At 46.8% G+C, this 27,053-nt stretch overlaps 1 protein-coding gene across 1 annotated transcript in view; it reads right to left on the bottom strand.

Annotated features, from left to right (window-relative positions):
* fbn2 (fibrillin 2) overlaps positions 1 to 27,053 on the bottom strand; it is a 487,109-nt gene that overhangs the window by 26,420 nt on the left and 433,636 nt on the right. The window contains exons 54-58 of the mRNA XM_085984430.1: positions 23,091 to 23,213; positions 21,167 to 21,298; positions 14,658 to 14,783; positions 1,086 to 1,292; positions 610 to 735 (exon numbers count right to left, since the gene is read on the bottom strand). Of these exons, the coding sequence (XP_085840556.1) occupies positions 610 to 735; positions 1,086 to 1,292; positions 14,658 to 14,783; positions 21,167 to 21,298; positions 23,091 to 23,213 (714 nt within the window). The remainder of the gene's footprint in view (positions 1 to 609; positions 736 to 1,085; positions 1,293 to 14,657; positions 14,784 to 21,166; positions 21,299 to 23,090; positions 23,214 to 27,053) is intronic.

Below are 27,053 nucleotides of genomic sequence, written 5' to 3' on the forward strand. Positions count from 1 at the left end.
TACCTCCACCCTTATCTTCAAAAACTTCCTAAAAACCCTTCTCTTACACCATGTCTTTGCACCCCTACTTTATCTTTCTGTTTCTCCTCCCCTTCTAACTTTATGTCCATATTTGTCCTTGCTCTATAAAGCTCTCAGGCATCTTTTTGTAGGTGAGAAGCACTACAGAAATGTGAGTTGCTGTTGAGAAGACTGGCAGATGACTTGCTCCCAGGCCTCTCCCAATGCTATTCTTGATCTTTGTTGAAGGTGACTCTTTCTCTGACATCCCTGTACCCCACCACCCACCCCTTGTGGGAAAGTGCCGAGCTTCTGTTCATAGCTGCATCCAGCTGATATGGAGGCAGCTAATATGGCCAACATTAAGAAATGGTCCCTTGTGGACTCAGAAACGTGCACCTCTGTCCGTCTGCTCTATGCCATAAAACATACATGCTCCAACAAGCTGTGTCACAATACAGTCAGTAATTTAATCATGTATAAATGTGACAGAAATTGCCATTCAAAATAGTATTGTGAAAGAACCTGTCTTTTATTTTAGAAAAGACCATTAATCAACATCCAAGCATTATCTATTACAAATAAGATGGGAGTTAAACTACTTCTTACCAACACATGCTGTACCCGTGAGGTCTGTGGTGTAACCAAGCTTACAGAGACAGCGGTAAGAACCCAGCGTGTTGATACACTGACCATTCTGACAGAGGTTGGGCATCACCTTACATTCATCAATGTCTGTATCAAAACATCCAATTAGAAAATATATATTTGTATTGACAATCAATTTGGTGCATCCTTGAAGAATAGTTCACAATTGGAATTATTTGTTTGTTTTACAAGGACCATTGGAATCCGATTTCCAGAAGTCACTTTAATAAGGTTAACAAATTACTAATTATGGCTCAATTCAAACATGTATAGTAGTTGTCCCAAAACTGTGGAGAATAATTTCCCTGTAGTTCAAAATTTCCACACGATTACAGCCAACACAATTTAATTAAAAGTAAAAAAAACTTTCCTTTTATCTTAAAATACAAACTGAATTATGTTAATCATAACATTATGAAGATCACCATTTATTTTACCTTGTCCATCAGTTGTGTAGCCTGGACCATGCGGACATAGTTTTTTGTACTGGGCAGTACCAGGCAGTGGGCAGAGGTCACACTGGTTACCCCAGCCACGACCACCATCACAACAACACTCAGACTTGGTCACCAGGTTGCGACTGCTGGAAGACATCTGACACATGGTTTGAAGAACCTCTGCAAAGCAGAAGGCCTGGCGATTGTCTGTGGATGGAAAAATGGGATTAAAAGACAGAAGTTGAATATCAAGAGACTTTAATATTTGAATCCACCACTAAAAAAAGTTTAAAGCTGAATGTATTTTCCCTTTTTTTTTGGTTTCACATCCCCCACCAGAAATCACTTCCCATCTAAGAAAACTGGTGTGACACGGCACCAGGGTCAGTCTTCAGGTGGCTGCAAGGCAATGTAATCAGAGCAGCTCAGACAACCTGGCCATTGAACTGCCTTCTCAATTTTATGCTCACTGCTTCTGTTGATGTAACTGCTGAGGCCTTTCAAGATGCTTTTCAACCACTTTATTTTACTCCTCTGTCCAATTACTGTTCTGTAAGCTGATTTTCCTTTTTAATTTTAGGGCAGGTGTTTACAAGAATTGGTGGCCTTAACTCAACATCAGATTTGTAGACCCACCTTTTCATGTGTCTGTGATGCTGTCAGTTCCAGGTAATTTGGGTCATTATTCCACGAGTCACAGCCAACAAAGGGACTGCACTTCTGTCATTTAAAAGCACTTTTATTCTGAATGAATACATTCCATACTGATCAGAGAGCAGATTGCCTCTATCTGTTCAAAAGGTATGTTTAAATTGCTCTAATGCTACTCCAGCCCCACTAACTCCCAATGTTCATATCTTGGTAACAACATCAAAGTAAGATTACCAGATTCATTAAGGTTAGCAGCTGGGAACTTGGTTTTCCCAGCCACCAGCCTTTGCATAACTGGCAGGTTTATCATATGCAAATCAGATAGCAAGTTCAGGCGATTAAGAGATGCAGCGTGCATTGTGAATCTCCAGAACTTGCTGGTCAATTTAATGTGTTTGCTTCGCACAAACAGCATCTCACCCTTAGCTTTCCCAATATTTTTAATAACTTGCTGGATTTGCACATTAATTGCCCATTAAATTTGCCACAGAAAGTTAAATCTAGTAATTAATAGCGCAAGTTCCTTTTTAATGACATGATAGTTGTTAATACAATGCCAATCACCCTCTCTGGCCCAGAAAGGGAACAATTTAAACTGTTCAATCTCATTCCTGCAAGTAGCAAATTGTTGTTAGAGATATTAAAAATGTCAAATTTTTAATTTTAAATTTTTTTCTCACTTTGCCTTTCTGTCTCTTTTTCCTCTCAATCCAATCTTTCTTTCCCTCTCTTTATTTTTTTTTCTGTATCTGATTTGACTCTAATTCACCCTCCTTCTCCGTTCTTCTTCTGTTTCTTTCTCAATCCTGAAATCTCGTTGGTTAAGGAAATTCACTGTAGGTCCCGCCAATCATTAAGATCCCAGATGCCCCGTTGTCCTCGCCATAATCTTGTACTTCCAGCAAGTTATGGCAAAAAGTTTTTTCGAGCTGAAGTGTGCAGGAAAAAGTCTAATTAACATGGCGTACACCCGCTCCAGCAACTTTTCAGCCGTCAAGTAAAGAGACGATTTCATGCTCATACAACTCCCGACCTCCTTACCTGACGTGATCCCCGAGCAGTGTGGACCCTGTGGGCAACCTTATAAAATGGTACGGTGAGCTCAAAATACTTTTAAAGGGGGTAGAAGAGCTCTAACTTTTTTCCAGGAAGGGGAGCCAGTACCCCCAGATCAGCAGTGGATGACTGATTTTCTGTCCTTTTATCTCCACCACCAGGGGCAATCAAATTAGGTGACTGCCCCTGATGCTACATATTCCTGTGGAACTGTGATGGAGTCCACTGGCAGGTGTGATCCTGGTATAAGTATAAAGATTGCAGACATGCTTGTATTCTGCCCCTTGATGCTTTTAAAAGCTTAAAATATACTTTCATCCTTTGTCTGGTTTGGAGATTAAAATTCTTTTAATAAACTTGTTGATTCCTAGGACTCCAAGGGGGAAAAATTCAGTATCACCCCGTTTGGGGCGCCATTATCGGCCGTGCGCAAAGTTTAGCGCCTGGCACTAATTATCGCCTCTGACAGCAAACTTGGCTTCTATCGCCCCTGGAGGTGATTGGAGCGTTAAATCAGGCGCTTCACACCTGTCTTAAGGTGCAAAGGCCGAGGAACGAGGCGCTACCTCAGAGCGCTGGCGAAGCTCATGTGATATCAGTCAGCAATGAAACACAGACACACTGGCACCGGCTAATTCTTAAAGGGGAGTTCTGATGAATGATCATCGACCTGAAACATTAACTCTGTTTCTCTCTTCACAGATGCTGCTTGACCTGCTGAGTTTCTCCAGCATTTTCTGTTTTTATCTTAAAGGGGAGAGTTGATCTTGCTCTCCATCCACATCCTGCTCATTGCAGCCTTGAATCTCGGCCTGGAGACCTGTACGTCAAATCTGCTGGAAAGAACAATGGAGAGACCCAGGGAAAGAGCTCAGAGTGCAGCCCCCACAGTCTCTTCTAAATCGATACAAGGAAGGGCAAATCAAAATGAACCTGCAAAGTGCTGCTCAGTACCCAAAAACTCCTTCACACAGTGTTGAATCTCTCCAGAAGTGTCTCTCTCTCTCTCTCTCTCTCAGAATGCATGGTGCAAAAATGTCACCAACAAAAAAAGGCAGGAAGCAGCCACCTTTAAATAGTGCTCCCCCAGTGCCTTCCTGACTGCAAAACGTTCCCCTCAACCTGTCGTTGCTAGCGGCAGGTGATAAGGCAGGGGGCGCCACTCAATATCCGGTCCGGGGCGCTACCGGGGCATTGCGCACTTGACTGACGTCACGATCTGCTGGCGCAGGAGATCGTGGCGGTAGTGTTTAGCGCCACCGCAAAATGTCTAGTTAATTTCGCAAGCGGCGCAAACATCGCCGCACCCAGACGCTAGTTGCTTTGCGCCACATTAGCGCCCTCTTAAGGCGCTAACGGGAGGCGCAGACAACTGACTTTCTCCCCCCCAAGTGTTAATGCAGTTCACTCACAACTAAGTACAATCCTTCCTGATGTCAATAAAACCCATCTGGAGTTGGTAGACAGTGACTGATTATCCAGCTTGTGGGCTAAGTTCTGTGTTTCTAGCTTCTAGTTTGTGAAATGTAACTGTGCAGTTGGAGGCTGCGTTATTCACATAATAGCGGAGGTTGTACTGCTCGGAGTGGGAGTCAACATTTCAGGCTGCAAGGCGCAGGAGTTGAGTTGCCAGTTGTGGAGAGAGAATTTGAGCTAGAGAAAACCATAAAACTTATGTTGAAAGGTACATAAATCTTAACTTTAGCGCAATGGCACAATGATAAAAAAAATGTAAATACACAAGTTTCCAATTTCAAAAGTATCTTCAATGCAGTATAGCACATGGGTTGCACTTTTAAAATGACACTGACAAGGGAGTGAAGTAAATATGTCCCAAAAGTTTACATTAAAATTCTGAGAGGTTTTCAAAATTCTGAGATTGAGTGGTATTGCGAGTGGCCAGTAAAAAGCACAACCAAAAACATGTTTCATTCCCATCAGTTGACAGTGCTTGATGCTAACGTTGGTGAAAAAAATATTCCATTCCCAGCATTGACATCAAAGAAGTGCACGTGAAGCATAATTTAGATTTGTAGGGCTGTATTATCCTCTTCATGGTAGTGTTCCAGCAGAGCAGGACTTCTGCCAGCTCCTCCAACACCGCCGCAACCCTGACTCAATTTCCTGCGTTGGGGTTCATTACTCAGGCATAGTGAGCTCCAGGTGGGATTCCCACCAATAAAAGGGAGCCCAGCAGTGACAGTGAAGAAACTCAGATGGTGCTGCAGTGGGGACGCACTGCACCACCACAAGAGGCAGCGAGGGACACTAAGGGGGTAGAAGAGCCCTGAAGACAACAGAAGTAACGGCCTTGTAGGCCTCAGCAGAGAACAAGTCTAAGGCAGGTAAGTGAGTGGGGAAAGACTGGAGGGAGAGGAGTCCTCTAATAGGCCCTCTCCCTCTACTGCTGCACTTTGAAGGCATTGTCATCACTATTCTGGGTCTACCGAAACTTTCCACCAGGCTGTCCCAGGGAGTGCTGAAAATGGGGGAATTTTTTGGGGCGGTTGGGGGGGGTCAGCGGGTGCATTCGGTGGTGGGTTGGGTGGGAACCTGCTGCTACGTGACTTTCCCAGATGTTGGGTCTGTCAGTTTGCAGATGATACAAAGCTGGGTGGGCGTGTGTGCTGTGAGGAGAATGCAGAGAAACTCGAGTATGATTTGGACAGGTTGGGTGATTGGGCAGATGCATGGCAGATGCAGTATAATGTGGATAAATGTGAGGTTATCCACTTTGGTGGCAAAAACAGGAAGGCAGATTATTATCTGAATGGCAATAGATTGGGAAAAGGGGAAGTGCAGCGAGACCTGGGTGTTCTTGTGTACCAGTCGCTGAAGGTAAGCATGCAAGGGCAGCAAGCGGTTAAGAAGGCAAATGGTATGTTGGCCTTCATAGCGAGAGGATTCGAGTACAGGAGCAAGGATGTCTTGTTGCAGTTGTACAGGGCCTTGTTGAGACCCCGCATTGTGTACAGTTTTGGTCGCCTTATCTGAGGAAGGATGTTCTTGCCATGGAGGGAGTGCAGCGAAGATTCACCAGACTGATACCTGGGATGGCAGGAATGATGTATGAAGAGAGATTGAGTCGATTGGGCTTGTATTCGCTAGAGGTTAGAAGAATGAGAGGGGATCTCATTGAAACTTATAACATTCTAACAGGACTAGACAGACTAGATGCAGGAAGGATGTTCCCGATGGCAGGGGAGTCCAGAACCAGGGGTCACAGTCTAAGGATAAGGGGTAAGCCATTTAGGACTGAAATGAGGAGGAATTTCTTTACTCAGAGAGTGGTAAACCTGTGGAATTCTCTACCACAGAAGGCAGCTGAGGCCAATTCATTAAATATATTCAAGAAGGAGTTAGATATATTTCTTAAGGCTAAAGGGATCAAGGGATATGGGGAGAAAGCAGGGACAGGGTACTGAATTTGGATGATCAGCCACGATCTCATTAAATGGCAGAACAGGCTCGAGGGGCCGAATGGCCTACTCCTGCTCCTATCTTCTATGTTTCTATGTCAGGGCTGAACAGACCCGACACGCAGCGGCGGGGTAGGCAATTTAGGTCATTATGAACTCGTTAGCAGCCCATTAAAAAGTATTTTGAGCTCACCGTACCATTTTATGAGGTCGCCCACGGGTTCCACACTGCTTGGGGATCATGTCAGGTAAGGAGGTCGGGAGTTGTGTCACCATGGAATCATCTCTTTACTTGACAACTGAAAATGTGCTATAAAAGCTCCCATCTCACAGCTGTTCACTTTCCAAGCTCAGAAGCTGTTGCTTACTGCAGTTGGAAGACGGACTAAGCTTTATGCAGGTTGCAAATGTTTGGAGCAAGCTCTCTATCCAGTGTCACCTCATTAGAACAACCTCTCCACCATTGACAGAGTTTCTGTCATCTCAATTTCACCTGCCATCTATTACATCAGCATTGGTGCCCTTGAAACTATTTCACCTTGGTCCTCAGAATCCCACCATGATCAGCCCCAACACCAGCAGCACCCTGCACATCAGCAGCACCAACAACAACACCAACCTTCTCCGCAATCAACTGATGCTGCACAGGACAGAGGGCATCAACACCCGATCATACTGCTACCTGGGACGCCAGGGATGGCCTCACCATGGCCAGATTTACTTCACTTGATACTGTACACCCTGGCTGCCACATGATGCGCCAGGTTGGCACCACCCCACACCTACACCATAAAGCATCCCTACAATGCCTAGGACTTCACCTGACGAAGGAGAAGCACTCCGAAAGCTTGTGATTTCAAATAAAGCTGTTGGACTATAACCTGGTGTTGTGTGACTTCTTACATACAATGCCCAAGCCATTCCTTTCACACTCATCACCATTGCGAGGGGTACCATTATGTCTCACCATTCACGGCAACTCACTAAGCCACTTCCAAATTTGCACACAAATCTGTCCAAGAACGCAAAGTGTTGAAAATAAAGGTTTCAATGTTTGACAGTACATTAATAGAAACTTTACGTGAACATTGGCTAAAACACCCAAGTGCCTGTTAGTTGGTATGATTGGACTAGGATGAGGGTGAGTATGAGGGGTGGCTTGTGAGATGGGGAAGTGATAATGTAGATAGAGGGATGGGTGGAGGTGCAAGGTAAGTTGGTGTGAGTAAAGATGTGCAGGAGTAGGGTAGGGAAGGCAGAGTGATGGGGATGTGATGAGTGGCACAGCAGGATCAGGTTGAGTGTGGCTTTGCAGTAACATTTCATGATCTACTGAGATCATTGAAAGGTTTGCGCCACCAGCCTGGTCCTCCTTACGAAATCCCTGCTTGTGTCCTCCTGTGCAATGTGCAACCAGGCTGCATTGGTCTCCTGGGGAGGTCTCTTCCGCCCATTGGAAGGGAAGAGAACCTCCCTGCATGCTGTGACTCCTTCCATAAGCATGGGAGAGCCTGGGTGCAGCTGTGCACCTTTATGCAGTGCTTGTCAGTGTTTGCAGCACCTCAATGCTGTGGAATACTGACAGCACAACTGTCAAAATCAATTTGCGCATGGTCCCTTTAAGGAAGCCGGCTGATGACGAGTCACCAAATGATGTCATCTGACCCGCTTCCTTCAATTGGCCGGCAAACGCGCTGGGCAGGCTTAATAAGCCCACATCATCGTAAAATCATTCTAAAGAGTGGAAAAAAATTCAGCAGGCGCTGCCTAACGGAGCAACCCCTTGGAGTCAGAAAGTTGACCTTTTTGTTTATGAATTTGCTCCTAAAACATAGATTTGGGGGTTACTGGTAACATAAAATCCTGTATAAACTGGGAATGAGAGTCTTTTGGTGTGGGAAAAAACGTTAAATTAAATATATAGGGAGTAATTTGTAGAGTCAAGTGCATGTATCAGAAAATTGCAACTGCACTGCAAACTTGGAAAACTGGCCCTGTTGAGTTAGGTCTGCAGCTCTTGAAGGTCAGCTGGGAACGCTGCACCCTGCTGCTTCATCTGCACACCCTACTCCATTCCTTGTCTTGATCTTTCCAGGCTGATTGATTCATTTACAATACTCACTTGTGCGTACTGAACCTGGGTATCCGTCACAGTTCAGCACAGACCTTCGGCTGGTATTTCCCACTGAGCTGTTAGCTGTGCTAGCCTGAGAAATGGTCTAAAATAATAGCTTGTGCGGAGGAAGTTTGCTGGTCCTGTTGTAAAATAAGTCTGGGAAACAGTCCTTGGTATGTGTGTCGGGGGGGGGCGGGCAGGGGGGAAGGTGTGGGGGGTACGGAGTGAGAATGAATAATCAGTAAATTAGAAATCAGGTATTATTCATTTTCTAGCAAATTAAGTTGGTGTATTCCTATTAGCGTCAACCTCTGTGGGAGAGAGGGGAGAGGTGAACTTCCCAGACTCACATTACTGTGATTGGCAGGGAGCTCTGCTCCACAGTCAGTAACAAAGTGCACTTTGTGCTGTTTACTTTCACAGGATTGGTTTTAAATTCCAGGGAAGTGAAATTGAGCAACCCAGCCATATTTGGCACCTTGACAAGGGAAGGTAATTCCTTTCAAATCGCAACATCTAACAGAAACATAACTATTGCGGAGCAGTGCAGCCATCTCGAAAGAATAATGGGGAAAAATTGGGTTGGTTGCGCCTCCCTTAGCGTCCGGGTGCGGTCCCGCTAACACCGTCCGCGAACTTCAGCGGCAGATTAGCAGCGAGGCGATGGTAGCCGGTAGCGCCCCGTGGCGCTGCACCGCCGGCGATGACATCATCACCGTGCGCAGCGTCCGACTTGCGCCCCGGCTGCAAACTTCCCTTGCGCCCCCTGACCTATTGCCGGACGATATGTCCGACAGGATCAGGGGCGTTTTTGCAGTGGCGGCAGCGCAAGTTAAAGGGCAAGTGTCGGGAGGTCATTCTTATTTTGGACGACTGCCAGCACCTGCCTCTTTCACTTTTTTATGCAGGTGCCGGCTGCGATCGCTCAGCCCCGCGACGTTAGCGCCCCAAAAGGGGTGCCACCCAATTTTTCCCCCTAAAACCCTTCAGTTGTTATAAATATCATCTGATTCCAATGAAATTGTCTGATGTAATCTCTGCCATGACAATGTAACCTGAATTCCTTTTGTGTCCATTTACATGTGCCTTTTGGCTTTTGCTTCAGACCCACGCCTAATACATCTATCTCCTTTTTGTAAAATTTTAAAACTTTTTTGGGCTGTTCTCTATTCTTTCTCTCCCTTCCCCTCATTTGGCTATGTCACCTTTCATCTCTTCCCTCAGTTACTTGGAAAGCAGTGACAGGATCGGACAAAGTCAACATGGATTTACAAAAGGTAAATCGTGCTTGACTAATCTACTGGAATTTTTTGAGGATGTAACTGGTAAAATAGATAAGGGAGAACCAGTGGATGTGATGTATTTGGACTTTCAGAAGGCTTTCGATAAGGTCGCGCATAAGAGATTAGCGTGTAAAGTTAAGGCACATGGGATTGGGGACAAGGTATTGACTTGGATAGAGAACTGGTTGGCAGACAGAAGGCAAAGAGTTGGAATAAACGGGTCTTTTTCCGAGTGGCAGGCAGTGACTAGTGGGGTACCGCAGGGATCGGTCCTTGGACCTCAGCTATTCACAATATATATTAATGATCTAGACAAGGGAACTAGATGTAATATCTCCAAATTTGCAGACGACACAAAGCTGGGTGGGCGTGTGTGCTGTGAGGAGGATGCCGAGAAACTACAGGATGATTTGGGCAGGTTGGGTGATTGGGCAGAAACATGGCAGATGCAATATAACATGGATAAATGTGAGGTTATCCACTTTGGTGGCAAAAACAGGAAGGCAGATTATTACCTGAATGGCAATAGATTGGGAGAAGGGGAAGCGCAACGAGACCTGGGTGTCCTTGTGCACCAGTCGCTGAAGGTAAGCATGCAGGTGCAGCAGGCGGCTAAGAAGGCAAATGGTATGTTGGCCTTCGTAGCGAGAGGGTTTGAGTACAGGAACAAGGATGTCTTGCTGCAGTTGTACAGGGCCTTGGTGAGACCACATCTTGAGTATTGTGTGCAGTTTTGGTCACCTTATCTGAGGAAGGATGTTCTTGCCATGGAAGGAGTGCAGCGAAGATTCACCAGGCTGATACCTGGGATGGCAGGAATGACGTATGAGGAGAGGTTGGGTCGATTGGGCTTGTACTCGCTGGAGTTTAGAAGAATGAGAGGTGATCTCATTGAAACTTATAAAATTCTGACAGGACTGGACAGACTAGATGCAGGAAGGATGTTCCCGATGGTCAGCGAGTCCAGAACCAGGGGTCACAGTGTAAGGATAAGGGGTAGGCCATTTAGGACAGAAATGTGGAGGAATTTCTTCACTCAGAGAGTGGTGAACCTGTGGAATTCTCTGCCACAGAAGGCAGTAGCGGCCAATACATTAAATATATTCATGAAGGAGTTGGATATATTTCTTAAGGCTAAAGGGATCAAAGGGTATGGGGAGAAAGCAGTGACTGGGTACTGAATTTGGATGATCAGCCATGATCGCATTGAATGGCAGAGCAGGCTCGAGGGGCTGAATGGCCTACTCCTGCTCCTATCTTCTATGTTTCTATGTACTTTGCCCCTCGATCCTTACCTCAACCCATCACCTCCTCAGCCTTCCTCTCTCCTGCCACTGTGACAGGTTTGAATTTCCCCTTCTGTGTCTCTCGTGGCATTCTCCCAGGAGTCTATCATGCCACCTATCACTGCCTCCTTAAAAGCCGTAACCCCAATTGCCCATTCTCCTCGTTGCCAATGCGCCCACTGGGAGTTAACCTCAGTAGCCTCTTTCCCATCTCATTCACTCCACCTACCACTGTCCCTTAGACCCTGCTGGGGAATCACCAATGACGGCCCCTCTCTGTATTTCCCTCCAGAATGCACACTCACTCGTGAAAAGGGCCCTTGCCATCCTCAACCCTATTGTGGAAGACTGAATTGACATCCTGGCTTTGAGTGAATCCTGGCTCAAGGGTGGCGACACCTTGCCCCTTGTTGAAGCTACCCCACCTGGCTATACTTTATACCATATACCCTACCCAAAATGCTGCGGTGGCAGTGTGGCCCTTATCAGCAAGCCACATCTTGGCCTTTCTCCCTATTCCTCTGGCAGCTTTTCCTCCTTTGAGCACTTTGCACTTGTTCACCCCTCTTGCCCCTCCTTTAGAATCCTCATTGTCCACTCCTTCTCCTCCAAGCCCCAATTTGAGTTTCTCACTGAGATATCCTCCCTTATTCCCTCAGCACTTTACATTGAGTGACTCCTCATCCTAGGTGATCTCAATTTCTTTCTCTGCTCCTTGGCCTTTCTCTTCCAAATTCATTGTCCTCCTGTCCTCTCTAAGCCTCTCTCTTCATATAAACTCCCCTACCACATTCACAGCCACCTCTTTGACCTCACCTTATCCTGTGGCCTTTCTACTCGCCACTGCCATGGCCATCTCTGATCACTTTCTTGTATCTATCATCATGCACATCCCCTCACGCTCCTTCAACCATATTTCCTTCTGCATTCGCTGCTGGAAAAAACCCTCCCCCAGCCACTTACAACCTCACTCTTAAACTCCATACTACATAGCCTTTGGCCCTCCATTCACCTTCAGACATCTGCAGCTATTGATTTGCTCAACCATTCCCTCACCAGCAGCTTTGATTCCTTGTCCCAGCAAAACTTTCACTGTTTCCCATTCTGGTCGTTCCCTCTGGTACTGTCCCAACCTTTGCTCCTGTAAGTCCAAGGAGAGCAAACTTGAGTGTACCTGGTGCTCAACTGGCTTAGCCAGTTATTGCCAGATCTGGCTGGATCACATCATGCTGTACTGTGCCTTGCTCTATTCTGCCAAAATGGCCTACCACTCTAGGATCATCCTGGAGAGCAGAGGTAACCCCTGGTTCTTTTTTCTACAATCAACTAGCTCCTTAAACCCCTCTCTCCTACCCCCTCCACCTTCCTCTCTAACAAGTGTATGAAGCTCATGGATTTGAACATGAGATAGAGATAGAGACCATCCGTTCAGCTGCCTCTGCTGCTACAATCCCTCACCTTGTTGGTTGCGGCCTAACAGGCGGTCCCTTTAAGTCTGTCTACTATGTTCCATCTCTTCATAATTTTAAACACCTCTATTAAATCACCCCATGATCTTGTCTGTTTTAGGGGGGAAAATTCGGTTGCTTTGCGCCTCCCGTTAGCGCACCACGGTACTGCAGGCCTTCAACCCCTTCTTAAAGGGGAGGGGCCTTGCGCAGTGCGACCCGGGGCCCAGCTGGGCCACCGGGGATCGGAGTGCCGGCAATAGAGCCCGGCACTCAAGAGAAGTGCCGGGCTCAGAGAGTGCAGCCGGCACTCCGCGGAGAGGCTTCTCAGAAGGCCGGGGACGGCAACGGGGGCAGGTGCTGGCAGGCGGCCTTAACAAAAATGGCCGCCCAGCACCTCGCCTTTAATTGGTGCTGCCCCGGCCACAGGTAGGCCCCCCCTGACCCCATCGGACATAGCGTCAGGGGGCGCTACCGAAGATTGCAGCCGGGGCGTGAGCAGGGCGCTGCGCTGGTGGCGTAGTGCCGCGGGGCAGTAACAGTTACCGCCGCTAATTTTTTCGGGGTGTTAAAAGTAGCGCCCCGGCGAAGTTAGTGCCCCAAAGGGGGCACGACTCAATTTTTCCCCCTTAAATCTTTATTTCCCTATTTATATTTCATCATAGCAGGCAGCATCCTAGTGAATCTGCGCTGTATCATCTCTACTACTTCAACAACCTTCCACTGACTCCATCCCTCTCCCTGGTCACTGTCTTAGGTTGAACCAGACCATTCGCAACCTTGACATCCTATATGACCCTGAGATGAGATTCTGACCCCCTATCCACTCCATCACCAAGACTGCCTACTTCCACTTCTGTAACATCACCTGTCTTCACCCCTGCCTGCCTCAGCTCATAGACGCAACTATTCCAGTGATCTCCTGGCGGGCCTTCCATCTTCCACCCTCCATAAACCTGAAATCATCCAAAACTTTGCTGCCCATATCCTAACTTGCATGAAGTCCCGTTCACCCATCACCTCTGTACTCGCTGACCTACATTGGCTCCTGTTTTGGCAACACCTTGATTTTAAAATTCTCACCCAAATCCCTCCATGGCTTCGTCTCTTCCTATCTCTGTAACCTCCTCTGCACTCTTCCAATTCTGACCTTTGGGCATCCCCAATTTTAATTGCTCCACCATTGGGGGCTGTGCCATCAGCTGCCTGAGCCCTAGGCTCTGGAATTGCTTCCCTAAGCCTCTCCGCCTCTCTACTCTCTCCTACTGTGAGACGCTCCTTAAAACCTACCTCTTTGACCAAGCTTTTGGTCACCTGTCCTAATATCTCCTTATGTGGCTCGGTGCCAAATTTTGTTTGACATTTTACCACGTTAAAGGCGCTATATAAATGCAAGTCGTTGTTGATATATTTGTAGAATACTATTCTTTTTAATTTTTTTTGCGATTTTCTCCTCTACACCCTCTCTTAACCTTTCTTCCTTATTTGCTAGTATTTTTGTTGCTTGTATCATACCTATAGGCCCCATATGCCCTCTTCTTCAATGCTTGTTTCTAACCTCTTTAATACCATGGCATCCAGAAACTTGAAGTCATCTCATTGTTGATCTACAGTCTTGTGCCAATTTCTCTTTCTACTTTATCTTAGCTATCTCACTCCTCGCCTTTCTAAAATCTGCCCTATTCTAAGCTGATACCTTTATTTTTGTATATTTTCCCTTTCTATTTGGACCTTAACCCATATCATATTATGGCCACTGCTTCGAGGTTCTCCACAGATTTAACTCATCACCCTGACCTATGGATATGCTAGGGCTTGGCCTTCTGTTAGGCTTCGCCTTGTGGAGACGGAGCCTGTGCTCATCCCAATCAAGGCCAATGGCATAAGAGGAAGCAGGGACAGGGACCACTAGGATATGACTTAATGTGCCTCTGGCCTATCCTACACTGGGCGCTAAGAATAGGCGTATTGGCCACTTGGTTATTAGAAGTGGAGCCCAGCCTGGGTTATGGCTCTAAAGACAGTGGGTAAATCTTTTTTTCATATCGGTAAACCAAGACTATCATTTATCTCTTTTGTTCTGTCCTGTTTGTCCTTTCCTTTCTTGATGGCATTTTTTTGTTGCTATTTTCAAGATTCCAACATTCACTGTTGTTCTTTTTAGCACTATTAATTGTGAATGAATTTTGATTGGGAAATTTCAACTTGATCGACAGTGTCAGAGGAATCTGTTCCTCTTTAAATCTAATATATGTTTCAATCTACTGCTCAAAAGAATTATGGCTCTCAAACATTCATGTAAATTGGACTTACCAATGCACTCAGTGCCTGAAGGAGTTGCTCGGAATCCTTCGCTACAGTCACATCTGTAACTACCAACAATGTTTATACAGCGTCCATTTTCACAGATGCCTGGCTTGCTCCAGCACTCATTGTCATCTAGAATTGGGCAAGATTCAAGACAAATTTTAAAATTAAAAAATCATCAAAATTATAACAAAACTATTTTGATTCTTTCCCCACCTGTACAAAAAATGTTTGCATCAAGTTATTTTTCGAGCCACTACTAAGCTTCTCAATATCTGTATAAATCTTGGGGCTTCTTTGACACGAAGGGATGGAATCATACTATGTGGTAATAGTAAATCTAGGTTAACACATTCATATAGAATTCCTGTTTACTATTTGTTTTGTCAGTAGCGAAGACAGGAACATATTCAAAGTACATAGGTTAACATCTTCATTAAAATAGCAAAGAAAAGAATTTCATATAAATATATTAATATATTTGTTACTAATCTGGGACATTAACAAGTGTGGATTAATTAAGGAAAGCCAGCACGGATTTGTTAAAGGCAAATTGTGTTTAACTAACTTGATTGAGTTTTTTAATGAGGTAACAGAGAGGGTGGATGAGGGCAATGCGGTTGATGTGGTGTACATGCACTTCCAAAAGGCGTTTGATAATGTGCCACATAATAGGCTTGCCAGCAAAGTTGAAGCCCATGGAATAAAAGGGACAGTGGCAGCATGGATATGAAATTGGTTAAGTGACAGGAAACAGAGTAGTAGTGAATAGTTGTTTTTCGGACTGGAGGAAGGTACACAGTGGTGTTCCCCAGGGGTCAGTGCTAGGCCAACTGCTTTTCTTGATATATACAAATGACTTGGACTTCGGTGTAGAGGACACAATTTCAAAATTTGCAGATGACACAAAACTTGGAAGTATAGTGAACAGTGAGGAGGATAGTGATAGACTTCAAGAGACATAGACAGGCTGGTGGAATGGGCGGACACGTGGCAGATGAAATTTAATGCAGAAAAGTAAGAAGTGATACATTTTGGTAGGAAGAATGAGGAAAGGAAATATAAACTAAAGGGTCCTATTTTAAAGGGGGTGCATGAACAGAGAGACCTGGGGTAAAATCGTTGAAGGTGGCAGGACAAGTTGAGAAAGCGGTTAAAAAAGCATACGGGATCCTGGGCTTCATAAATAGAGGCATAGGGCTGGATTTTCATTGGACCGTGGAGTCGGGATTGGAGGCGTGTGGGGGTTTAAAATCCCGAAATCGGGGGTCCCGACCCCATCCTGCCCCCAACCCACCTCCATGCCAGTTTCAAAGAAGGTGAGTACCCGCCCCGCACTGGGACCTGCCTCCCCGAGGCGGGAAGGGGATTAGTGCTAATTAACTGCCTGTTAGCAGGTAGTTAACAAGCAGTTTTTAGCCTAATCCCTATTTTTATCCCTGAAGTGTGGGATTCCCGACGGCTCCAAACCACGCTAAGTTAGCGAGGCGAGCCGTCGGGATGAAAGGCTTGGAGAGGTCGGGATGTCCGGTGTTCAGGTGAGTAATGGGTGCATGAGTGCAGAGGTAAGTGTGTTTGGTCTGTGTAAAGTGTTTAAAGAAGTTCTACTAACCTTTACTTACCTTTACAGCCTTCCTTCTTCAGGTCTCGGGAGTCCCTCATCTCACCGGCACAGAAAGCAGAATGGCCGCCAGCTATCAAAATCTGCAGCCTCTGCTTTCTCATAGAGTCATAGAGTTATACAGCACAGAAAGAGGCCCTTCGGCCCATCGCGTCCGCGCCGGCCATCAAGCCCTGTCTAATCTAATCCCATTTTCCAGCATTTGGTCCGTAGCCTTGTATGCTATGGCATTTCAAGTGCTCATCCAAATGCTTCTTGAATGTTGTGAGGGTTCCTGCCTCTACCACCCTTTCAGGCAGTGAGTTCCAGATTCCAACCACCCTCTGGGTGAAAAAGTTCTTCCTCAAATCCCCTCTAAACCTCCTGCCCCTTACCTTGAATCTATGCCCCCTTGTTATTGACCCCTCTACTAAGGGAAAAAGTTCCTTTCTATCTACCCTATCTATGCCCCTCATAATTTTGTACACCTCAATCAGGTCCCCCCTCAGCATTCTCTGCTGCAAGGAAAACAACCCCAGCCTGTCCAGTCTTTCTTCATAGCTGAAGCGCTCCAGCCCAGGTAACATCTTGGTGAATCTCCTCTGCACCCTCTCCAAAGCAATCACATCCTTCCTATAGTGTGGCGACCAGAACTGCACACAGTATTCCAGCTGTGGCCTAACCAGCGTTTTGTACAGCTCCATCATATCCTCCCTGCTCTTATATTCTATGCCTCGGCTAATGAAGGCAAGTATCCCATATGCCTTTTTAACCACCTTATCCACCTGTTCTGCTGCCTTCAGGGATCTATGTACATGCACACCAAGGTCCCTCTGATCCTCTGTCTTTCCTAGGGTCTTACCATTCATTGTGTATTCCCTTGCCTTGTTAGTCCCTCCAAAATGCATCACCTCACACTTTTCAGGGATAAATTCCATTAGCCACTGTTCCGCCCATCTGACCAACCCATCTATATCATCCTGCAGACTGAGGCTACCCTCCTCACTATTTACCACCCCACCAATTTTCGTGTCATCTGCAAACTTACTGATCATACCTTTTACATTCACATCCAAATCATTAATGTAGACCACAAACAGCAAGGGACCCAGCACTGATCCCTGCGGTACCCCACTGGACACAGGCTTCCAGTCACAAAAACAACCTTCAACCATCACCCTCTGCCTTCTGCTACTAAGCCAGTTTTGGATCCAATGTGCCAAGGCACCCTGGATCCCATGGGCTCTTACCTTCTTGACCAGTCTCCTGTGCGGGACTTTATCGAAAGCCTTACTGAAATCCATGTATACCACATCCACTGCACTACCCTCATCCACACACCTAGTAACCCCCTCGAAAAATTCAATCAAATTGGTCAGACATGATCTTCCCTTGACAAAGCCATGCTGACTATCCCTGATTAATCCTTGCCTCTCCAAGTGGAGACTAATTCTGTCCCTCAGAATTTTTTCCAATAATTTCCCTACCACTGATGTTAGGCTCACTGGCCTGTAATTCCTTGGTTTATCCCTACTACCCTTCTTGAATTATGGTACTACGTTAGCTGTTCTCCAGTCCTCTGGCACATCCCCTGTGGCCAGAGAGGTTTTGAAAATTTATGTCAGAGCCCCTGCAATCTCCTCCTTTGCCTCACACAGCAGCCTGGGATACATCTCGTCCGGGCCTGGGGATTTATCCACTTTTAAGCCTGCTAAAACCGCTAGTACCTCCTCCCTCTCGATGCTAATATGTTCAAGTATATCACAGTCCCCCTGCCCGATTTCTATGTCTACATCGTCCTTCTCCATAGTGAACACAGATGTTCTGGGGAGATCTCTCAATCATCCTGAGAGGAAGGAATTAACCTGGCGTACAGATTGTCAGTGTTTGACAGCTTCAAACAGCTGTGAAACGCTGATATTTCATCTGTCAAAAGGTCTTGACAGATGAAATGTCAATCTGTGACATCACCTGTTGCCGGGTGGCCCTTAATTGGCCTGCTGAGCCCGCTGGGCAGGCTCAACAAGGTCAATCAAGTCTAAATTGCGTGGGTTGGCTAGAACTTGATGGAGGCGGGACTATAACCCCGAAAGTTGTAGTCCCGCCTCCTCAATGAAAATCCAGCCAACAGAGTACAAAAGCAAGGAAGCTATGATGAACCTCTATAAAACACTGGTTCGGCCTCAACTGGAGTATTGTGTCCAATTCTGGGGACTTTAGGAAGGATGTGAAGGCCTTACAGAGGGTGCAGAAAGTTACAAGAATTTTTCCAGGGATGAGGGACTTCAGTTACGTGGATAGACTGGAGAAGCTGGGGTTGTTCTCCTTGGAGCAGAGAAGGTTGAGAGGAGATTTGATAGAGGTGTTCAAAATCATGAAGGATCTAGACAGAGTAGATAGAGAGAAACTGTTTCCATTGGCAGAAGGGTCGAGAACCAGAGGACACAGATTTAAGATGATTGGCAGAAGAACCAAAGGCGACATGAGGAAAAACTTTTTTACGCAGCGAGTGGTTAGGATCTGGAATGCACTGCCCGAGAGGGTGGTGGAGGCAGATTCAATCGTGGCTTTCAAAAGGGAACTGGATAAGTACCTAAAGGAAAAAAAATTTGCAAGGCTACGGGGAAAGGGCAGGGGAGTGAGACTAGCTGAAGTGCTCTTGCAGAGAGCTGGTATGGGCTCGACGGGCCAAATGGCCTCCTTCTGTGCTGTAACCATTCTAAGATTCTAATACCACACAGTGCGATTTCAACCAAATAATGTCAAGTTTAGCTATTTTAAAATAAATGTTTGCAAATAAACTCTGTGAGCTATTTTGTTTCTGGCATTCAAAATATAACAATGTGACAGACACAATGGCTGTGATTTTAAAGTGGGGACAGGTACAGAGTGTGCGATCCCTGAAGTAGATGGCGAATCCGTGGAGTCTGGGGACGTAGTCAGCTGATCTTAACGGCCAGGCATCTTTTGAATAAATTTTCCCGAATCCTGTCCGAACCCGGCCAGATCCACTACCTGGCCTAATGCTTGGGAACGGTCCCTGGCTGTCAGTTAAGGTTGGGGGGGTCTTCTAGAGCGATCAGAGGGTCGGGGTCTGTGCGGCAAGGGGGGGGGGGGGGGGCGGGGTGGGTGTGTTTTCTGGCCACCCAAAGCTTCCTTGTGAGGCCCGGAGGAGCGTTCCTGCTCCTCCTGGCCCACAAGGTAACCTATATTTAACTCTTTCAAATTTACCTGCTGGGCTTCTTCTGGCACACGATCCAGCTCCCAGCAGGTCTGGCACAACAGGGAAGCCCTCACCGTTGCCCAGCTCGCGTCGCTGACCTACTATTGCAGTCTGCATATTTAAAGAAAGACCCCGCTTGCTTCCTGAGGGTGTCCTGCTCGCCTGCTCAAAAGAGCTGGTTACAATCAGGACATGGCGAGAAGGCAGCGGGATCTGAGGGGGTAAGTGACTGGCTTCATTTTAACTGCCCCCATGCTTGGTTTCCGCAAGGTGAGGGGAGTTAAAATCAGGGCCAATGTGCATGAAGATGGGCACGCAGGGGATGAGGCGCGCACTGTTTGCGCTTGTTCACATGGTTGCAGGGACCACTTGAAATTGGTGCTGCCTCCTCAACTATCATGAGTCAGATGTGGAACCAACACTACCTTTTGGCTGCACATCTGTTGGAGCGAGGGAAATATGCAGTTATCTGATGGCCGACTGGCTGTCCAGAAGTTTAATTCTCCATCTGACTTCATAAGATGATGATCCGGAGATGTATACACCAGATTTCCTCCTACTCCACACCCCCTTTCGCTGCAGGGAGGATGTTTCCCCTGGCTGGGGAGTTTAGAACCAGGAGTCACAGTCTTAGAATAAGGGTTCGGCCATTTAGGACTAAGATGAGGAGAAATTTCTTCACTCAGAGGGTGATGAATCTTTGGAATTCTCTACTCAGAGGGCTGTGAATGCTCAGTCATTGAGTATATTCAAGGCAGAGATCGATAGGTTTTTGGATATTAAGGGAATCAAGGGATAGTGCAGGAAAGTGGAGTTGAGGTAGAAGATCAGCCATGATCTTATTGAATGGCAGAGCAGGCTCGAAGGGCCTACTCCTGCTCCTATTTCTTATGTTCTTATAAGTCAGGTGCGCTTCTCATGAACACTTGGCCTGACTTGATTCCGGCCATATTTCTAGGTAAAGCTATTTCAAATACGTGAATGAGCACGGGAAGGGATTAACGCCTGAAATCAGCACTGGCTCTAAATCAGGGGAGGGAACTTGTGCACTGCTGCAGTTCTCTTATTGGCAACACAAATTCCAGCTCTGTTTTCTTTCGAGAAATAACAGCCAGTTGGCCACAATGGCTGCAGTGCAGCTGTGCTGGAGTGAAGAATGAAAAAAAATACTTATGAGGTAAATGAAGTTGCTGGCTTCCCCTTTACAGATCCTCCGGACTGAGGGGATGGCCCTTCAACCTTTAAAGCTCAATTACCATGGACAGTCTTCTTTCCTGACAGCGACCCAGTGAAACCCCTGGAAAATGACTTGGAAGACGTTATGATGTCGCTCCCGGGTCATTTGCATACTATTTAAATGCTCATTCCTATTTTAGGTGCGAGCTTCCTGTCCATGGTGGGACTGCCCCAGGAAATGTACGTCAAGTGCATACAGGGCAGAGAGCTAAAGTTATGAGTCTCTGCTTCTATTTCCCCTCCATAACAATCTGAGAACTGACACATTTTTGGGCATTTACTGTAGCTGAATGTTCTCCCATTAACAGAACTATCAGTAACATAGGGTTATTCATTTCGTATTATAGTGAATTTTCCCGAGAGAAAGTCTTCAGAGGAATTCACTGAATTGATTCACAAAATGAAGTAATTCCACCCACATTTCATGTCTTTTGTAGTTAGTCAAAAAAGTCTTACCCACACAACCATCTCCATCAGGTCTGCGAACCATTCCAGGTGGGCAGATACACATAAAGGTACCAATCAGGTTTTTGCACATCATGCCTCTGGATTCACAGTCGTGGAGTTCCTGAGCGCATTCATCGAGGTCTGTGATAAAACAAGAAGATGGAAGGCTGGTTCACACAACGAGACAAAATAAAGCAATTCCAGATTTTGGGTGATCTAACATACTGGATTATTATTTTAAAATATTGATTAAAATATAGAAAATAAAGAAAAGATGAACTGTACATTCCTAAGTCAGCACCATTTTTGCTGCTTGATGCTGCAACCAGCAAATTATATTCAAAGTCAAAAGCAGTAAAAAGTAGATAGCACATTGTGATAATGTTATTTGGTTTCTCGAGGGGCACATGCCATTGATAGACTGCAGTTTTTGGGGCCTGATCTGCTCACATCGTTGTTGATGTGTTAATAAAACTAATAGTTGGAAACCCCCATAGTTCTCAAGGAAATATTGTGAGTGCAGTGTGGAGCATTTCCAACAAAACCACAGGATTAGATTTGGATCCCACTTAAACAGCATTACGGATGCCAGGCTGGAGCATAGAAACGAGCAAAAACATAGGCACTTTTAGGAATAGGAGAAGGCCATTAGGCTCAACATGCCAGTCCTTTTTTGATACATCAGTCCACCCCTTTTCTCACCATATGCCTCAATCACTTCTCTCTGCAGAAGTACATGTAATTGTGTCTTAAACCCATTTGCACTGTCCATTTCAATGGCCTTCTACAGCTGTACGGGGCGAGAAAGTAATGCTGACTTTTAAATTATGTCCTGTGGTGTTTGAACCTTAACCACAGTGAAGAAAATTTGTTAGGATCAACTGTCAATTCCCTGCATAATCTTGTAAACATCAATTAGATCAGCTCTATGCTTCTTTTCCAAAGAAAACAACTTCCTTAATCCCTTTGTCATAATGTATAATCCTGATATATGGAACCATAATTTTCCTTGGCACGACACTCTTTCAATGGCAATAATATTCTTCTTATGATTAGGTGATTAGAATGAATAAATATGGGATAACCTGCATTGACAAACAAGACTGTAGTTTATGGGCGTGAAATGGTTACGCCCCATTTAGTGACCGGCGCAGAAGTACCGCCCCGGCCGCTAAATTTGGCTTACCGCCCCGCTCAGGAAGTGGAGCGCAAAGTCAGGCGCTCCACATCCTCGTGGGGCGGTAACTGAGGTGATGTCGAGGTGCAATTGGCAGCTGCTGCGTTTCAACACCCCTCCCCTTCAGTTAAAGGGGAGGGCTGCTGCGCACTCTGCAGGGCCTTGGATGGCCCACCCTAGGCCACCAGGGTGGCGTAGTGCCACGGCTGCAGCCTGGCGCCAAGACGTGGGGCCGGGCCGCGCGATGGCAGCCAGGACCATGCCACGGCCCACCAGGGAGGGCCGACATGGAAGTCGGCCAAAAAAAGAAAATAGCGGTGCTGGTTGCAGCCGCACCTCCCCTTTAAATACCGCCCGGGAGCGGAAGTCGGCCCGCGAGGCTGGCGCTGACACCGCGGCAGCCTTGCGGGGCATAGCCGAATTTCTGCTGCGGGGCGGTAAGGGATGATGTCATTGCCGGTGGCGCAGCGGCCTGGAGCGCTACTGGCGGGGGCACGGTGCTATCAGGTAGCGCCTCAGCAACGCCCCACTGAATATCTCGGAAGGCGCTTTTTCTGTGTCCCCTGGACGATAAGCCCTTTGTACCCCGTTAACGCCCCCCGCAGGTGCTAACAGCAGGCGCAAAGGAGCCGAATTTCTAGCCCTATGTCTCTAGTCCCTGCCGCATAAGGCCTGGTGGTCATAGCCTGTGTGAGTCTTATGCTTTTCAACTTGCAGACAGTAGAGCTGGCTTGGTTTTCTATCATTTGTCCTCACCTCTGCACATCTTCCTGTCTTCCCTCAAAGTGTAACCAGCAGGACATGTGCATTCGTAGGAACCAAAGGTGTTAATGCAGCGGAATGCACACAGGAGTGGGTTTAGGGCACATTCGTTTATGTCTGAATAGGAAAGAAAAAAGCAAGTTAGAAATTAAGACACCTGCAAAGCATTTTATTTTACCAGCTCCTGCTATGGTGGACTCTCACTTTACAGAATTACAAACTATTCAGTCTAAACCAGAGTAGGTCCAAGGTGACTATCAGAAATCAACAAATACCAATAATCATAGTGAAATTTCACCTCTGGTATTGTGTCTGTGCTGCAGGCAGACAATTTACTGAGTAATTCAGTAGTTTGAAAGCCCCTTTACATTAGGGTGACCATATTTTCTAAACCGAATCTGGGGACATACAGGGTGCGAGCTCTGCAAAGTAGCCAGGATGGAAAATGTAGGTTGTGCAGCATAACGAGGCAAATTTTTTTAGCAGCCTATCTTTTAAGAGTTGCACATATACACAAACTGGAATAGGGCTAACTTCAATGGGATGTGAAAGGATCTACACAGGGTAAAGTGGAACCAAAGACTGACAGGAAAAACTGTAACTGAACAATGGTGATCTTTAAGGAGGAGATGTTCCAAGTACAGGCTAGGTACATTCCAACAAGAGGGAAGGGTAAGGGAACCAAAGCAAGGGCTCCTTGGATGATGAGGGAGATAGAGAAGATGATGAAACAAAAAAAGAGGGTGTATGATGAATGTCAGGTGAATTCTTCAAGGGAGAACCAGACCAAATACAATAAGTTGAGAGGGGAAGTGAAGGTGAAAATAAGATTGGCAAAGAGAGAATATGAGAGTAGAATGGCGGTTAACATAAAAGGGAAACCAAAAATCTTCGACCGGTATGTAAACAGTAAGCGGGTAGTAAAAGGCGGGGTGGGGCCTATTAGGGACAAAGAAGGTGATATATGCTTAGAGGCACAGGGCAAGGCTAGAATACTCAATGAGTACTTTGTATCGGTATTTACTAAGGAGGTGTATGCTGACAAAATATCGGTAGAAGTGGAAAAGGTAGAAGCAATGGAAGGGGTGAAAACTGATAGACAGGATGTACTAGAAAGGCTGGGTATGCTTAGAGTGGATAAGTCGCCTGGTCCAGATGGTTTGCATCCCAGGTTGCTAAGAGAATTGGGGGAGGAGATAGCGGAAGGGCTTGCCATAATTTTCCAATCTTCCCTAGATGCGGGGGAGGTGCCTGAAGATTGGAAAGTGGCAAATGTGACACAATTGTTCAAGAAAGGGTGTAAGGACAATCCTAGTAACTACAGGCCGGTCAGTTTAACATCAGTGGTGGGTAAAGTTTTAGAAACAATAATCAAGGAAAAAATTAACGGGCACTTAATTAAGGAGAGCCAACACAGATTTGCAAAAGGCAGATCGTGTTTGACTAATCTAATTGAATTTTTTGATGAACAGGGAAGATTGATGAAGGGAATGCAATGGATGTTGTCTACATGGATTTTCAGAAGGTGTTTGACAAAGCACCACATAGAAGGCTGGTTAACAAAATTGAGGCTCATGGAATAGGTGGGTCAGTGGCAGCTTGGATAAGGAATTGGCTTAAGGACAGGAAGCAGCGAGTTGTGGTAAATGGCTGTTTTTCAGACTGGAGGATGGTAGACAGTGGTATTCCCCAGGGGTCAGTGATGGGGCCACTGCTTTTTTTGATATATATAAATGACCTGGATATTGGAACACAGAGTAGAATTTCTAAATTTGCCGATGACACCAAACTTGGGGGTGTGGCAAACAGTGATGATGATACCAATCAACTGCAACAAGACATAGAAAGGCTAGCAGAATGGGCAGACAAGTGGCAGATGGAATTTAATACAGAGAAGTGTGAGGTGATGCATTTTGGCAGAAGGACCAGGGAGAGGCAATATACACTTAATGGCACCGTTTTAAAGAGTGTGCAGGGACAGAGGGACCTGGGAGTTAATGCTGAAGTTGGCGGGACATATTGAAAGAGTGGTTAGCAAAGCATATGGGATCTTGGGCTTCATAAATAGAGGTATTGAGTACAAAAGTAGAGAAGTTATGCTGAACCTTTATAAAGCGCTGGCTAGGCCACAACTGGAGGATTGCATCCAGTTCTGGTCACCACACTTTAGGAAGGATGTGAAGGCCCTTGAGAGGCTGCAGAGGAGATTTACCAGAATGGTTCCTGGGATGGGGGATCTTAGCTACAAGGACAGGTTGGAGAAGCTGGATTTGTTTTCATTAGAGCAAAGGAGGTTGAAGGGTGATTTGATAGAGGTGTACAAGATTATGACAGGTTTGGATAGGCTAGACGGGGAAAGGCTGTTCCCACTAGTTGAGGGACACGGACTAGGGGACACAGATATAATGTTTTAGGCAAGAGATACAGAGAGGATCTGAGGAAAAACTTTTTTACGCAGTGAGTCGTGAGGACCTGGAACTCACTGCCGATGGATGTGGTGGGGGTGGAGACACGCAATGTTTTCAAAGGGAGACTGGATAGGCACTTGAGGGAAATAAACTTGCAGGGCTACGGGAATAGAGCGGGGGAATGGGACTGACTGGATTGCTCTACAGAGAGCTGGTACAGACTCGATGGGGCCAATGGCCTCCTTCTGTGCCATTATGACTCTATGACTATGACTGCAGATGCAAAACAAATGTGCTTATAATTACCGCGGATGTGACGTCACACTATTGAAGCACATTCAGACACCTGCCCCCCCCACCCCAGTGACTGAGGTCACACCTGACCCCCCACCCCCAGTGACTGATATCACACCTGACCCCCCCCACCCCCAGTGACTGAGGTCACACCTGCCCCCCCACCCCCAGTGACTGATGTCACACCTGTCCCCCACCCCCAGTGACTGAGGTTACACCTGCACCCCCACCCCCAGTGACTGAGGTCACACCTGCCCCCCCACCCCCAGTGACTGAGGTCACACCTGCCCCCCCACCCCCAGTGACTGAGGTCACACCTGACCCCCCACCCCCAGTGACTGAGGTCACTCCTGACCCCCCACCCCCAGTGACTGAGGTCACTCCTGACCCCCCCCACCCCCAGTGACTGAGGTCACACCTGACCCCCCCCCCCAGTGACTGAGGTCGCACCTGACCCCCCCACCCCCAGTGACTGATGTCACACCTGCCCCCCCCACCCCCAGTGACTGAGGTCACACCTGCCCCCCCACCCCCAGTGACTAAGGTCACTCCTGACCCCCCACCCCCAGTGACTGAGGTCACTCCTGACCCCCCCACCCCCAGTGACTGAGGTCACACCTGCCCCCCCCACCCCCAGTGACTGAGGTCACACCTGACCACCCCACACTGTCTAAGATTGGAACACCCACTCGTCCCCGTGTAACTGTGACCGGGCCCTCCCCCACGGCCTCTCACTCACCCGCTCTGGTTGCCGTGCTACCAGGCATTTCCGGCGCCGTCAATCCAGCAGCACAAGCCCACCCCGAAACTCAAACATCAACCAGCACATGCGCAGAATGACCGCCAGTCGCACATGCGGTGTGAGTCACTCTGGCCATTGTACTAGTTGTTGTTTACATAGGATTTCATAGGATATACGACACAGAAACAGGCCATTCAGCCCAACCAATCCATGCTGGCATTTATGCTCCACTCGAGCCTCCTCCTGTTTTTCCTCATCTAAATCTATCAGCATAACCCTCTATTCCCAACCGGCACATGCGCAGAACGACCGCCCAGTCGCGCATGCGGTGTGAGTCACTCTTGGCCATTGTACAAGTTGTTGTTTAATTTAGCCTTAGAGCCGCAAACTGACAGCTCAGGGGGGTACACTCACTGCCCAGAGGTACACTTTGGGGACAAGTTTTGTGAACCGGGGACTCTTCTGTGGACACAGTACCTCATCCGGGGACTGTCCCCGGAAAACAAGGCCGTA

This window comes from Somniosus microcephalus, chromosome 1 (assembly GCF_052327205.1).
Source record: "Somniosus microcephalus isolate GS21.2 chromosome 1, FLI_Smic_1.0, whole genome shotgun sequence".
NCBI classification, from domain to species: Eukaryota; Metazoa; Chordata; class Chondrichthyes; order Squaliformes; family Somniosidae; genus Somniosus; species Somniosus microcephalus.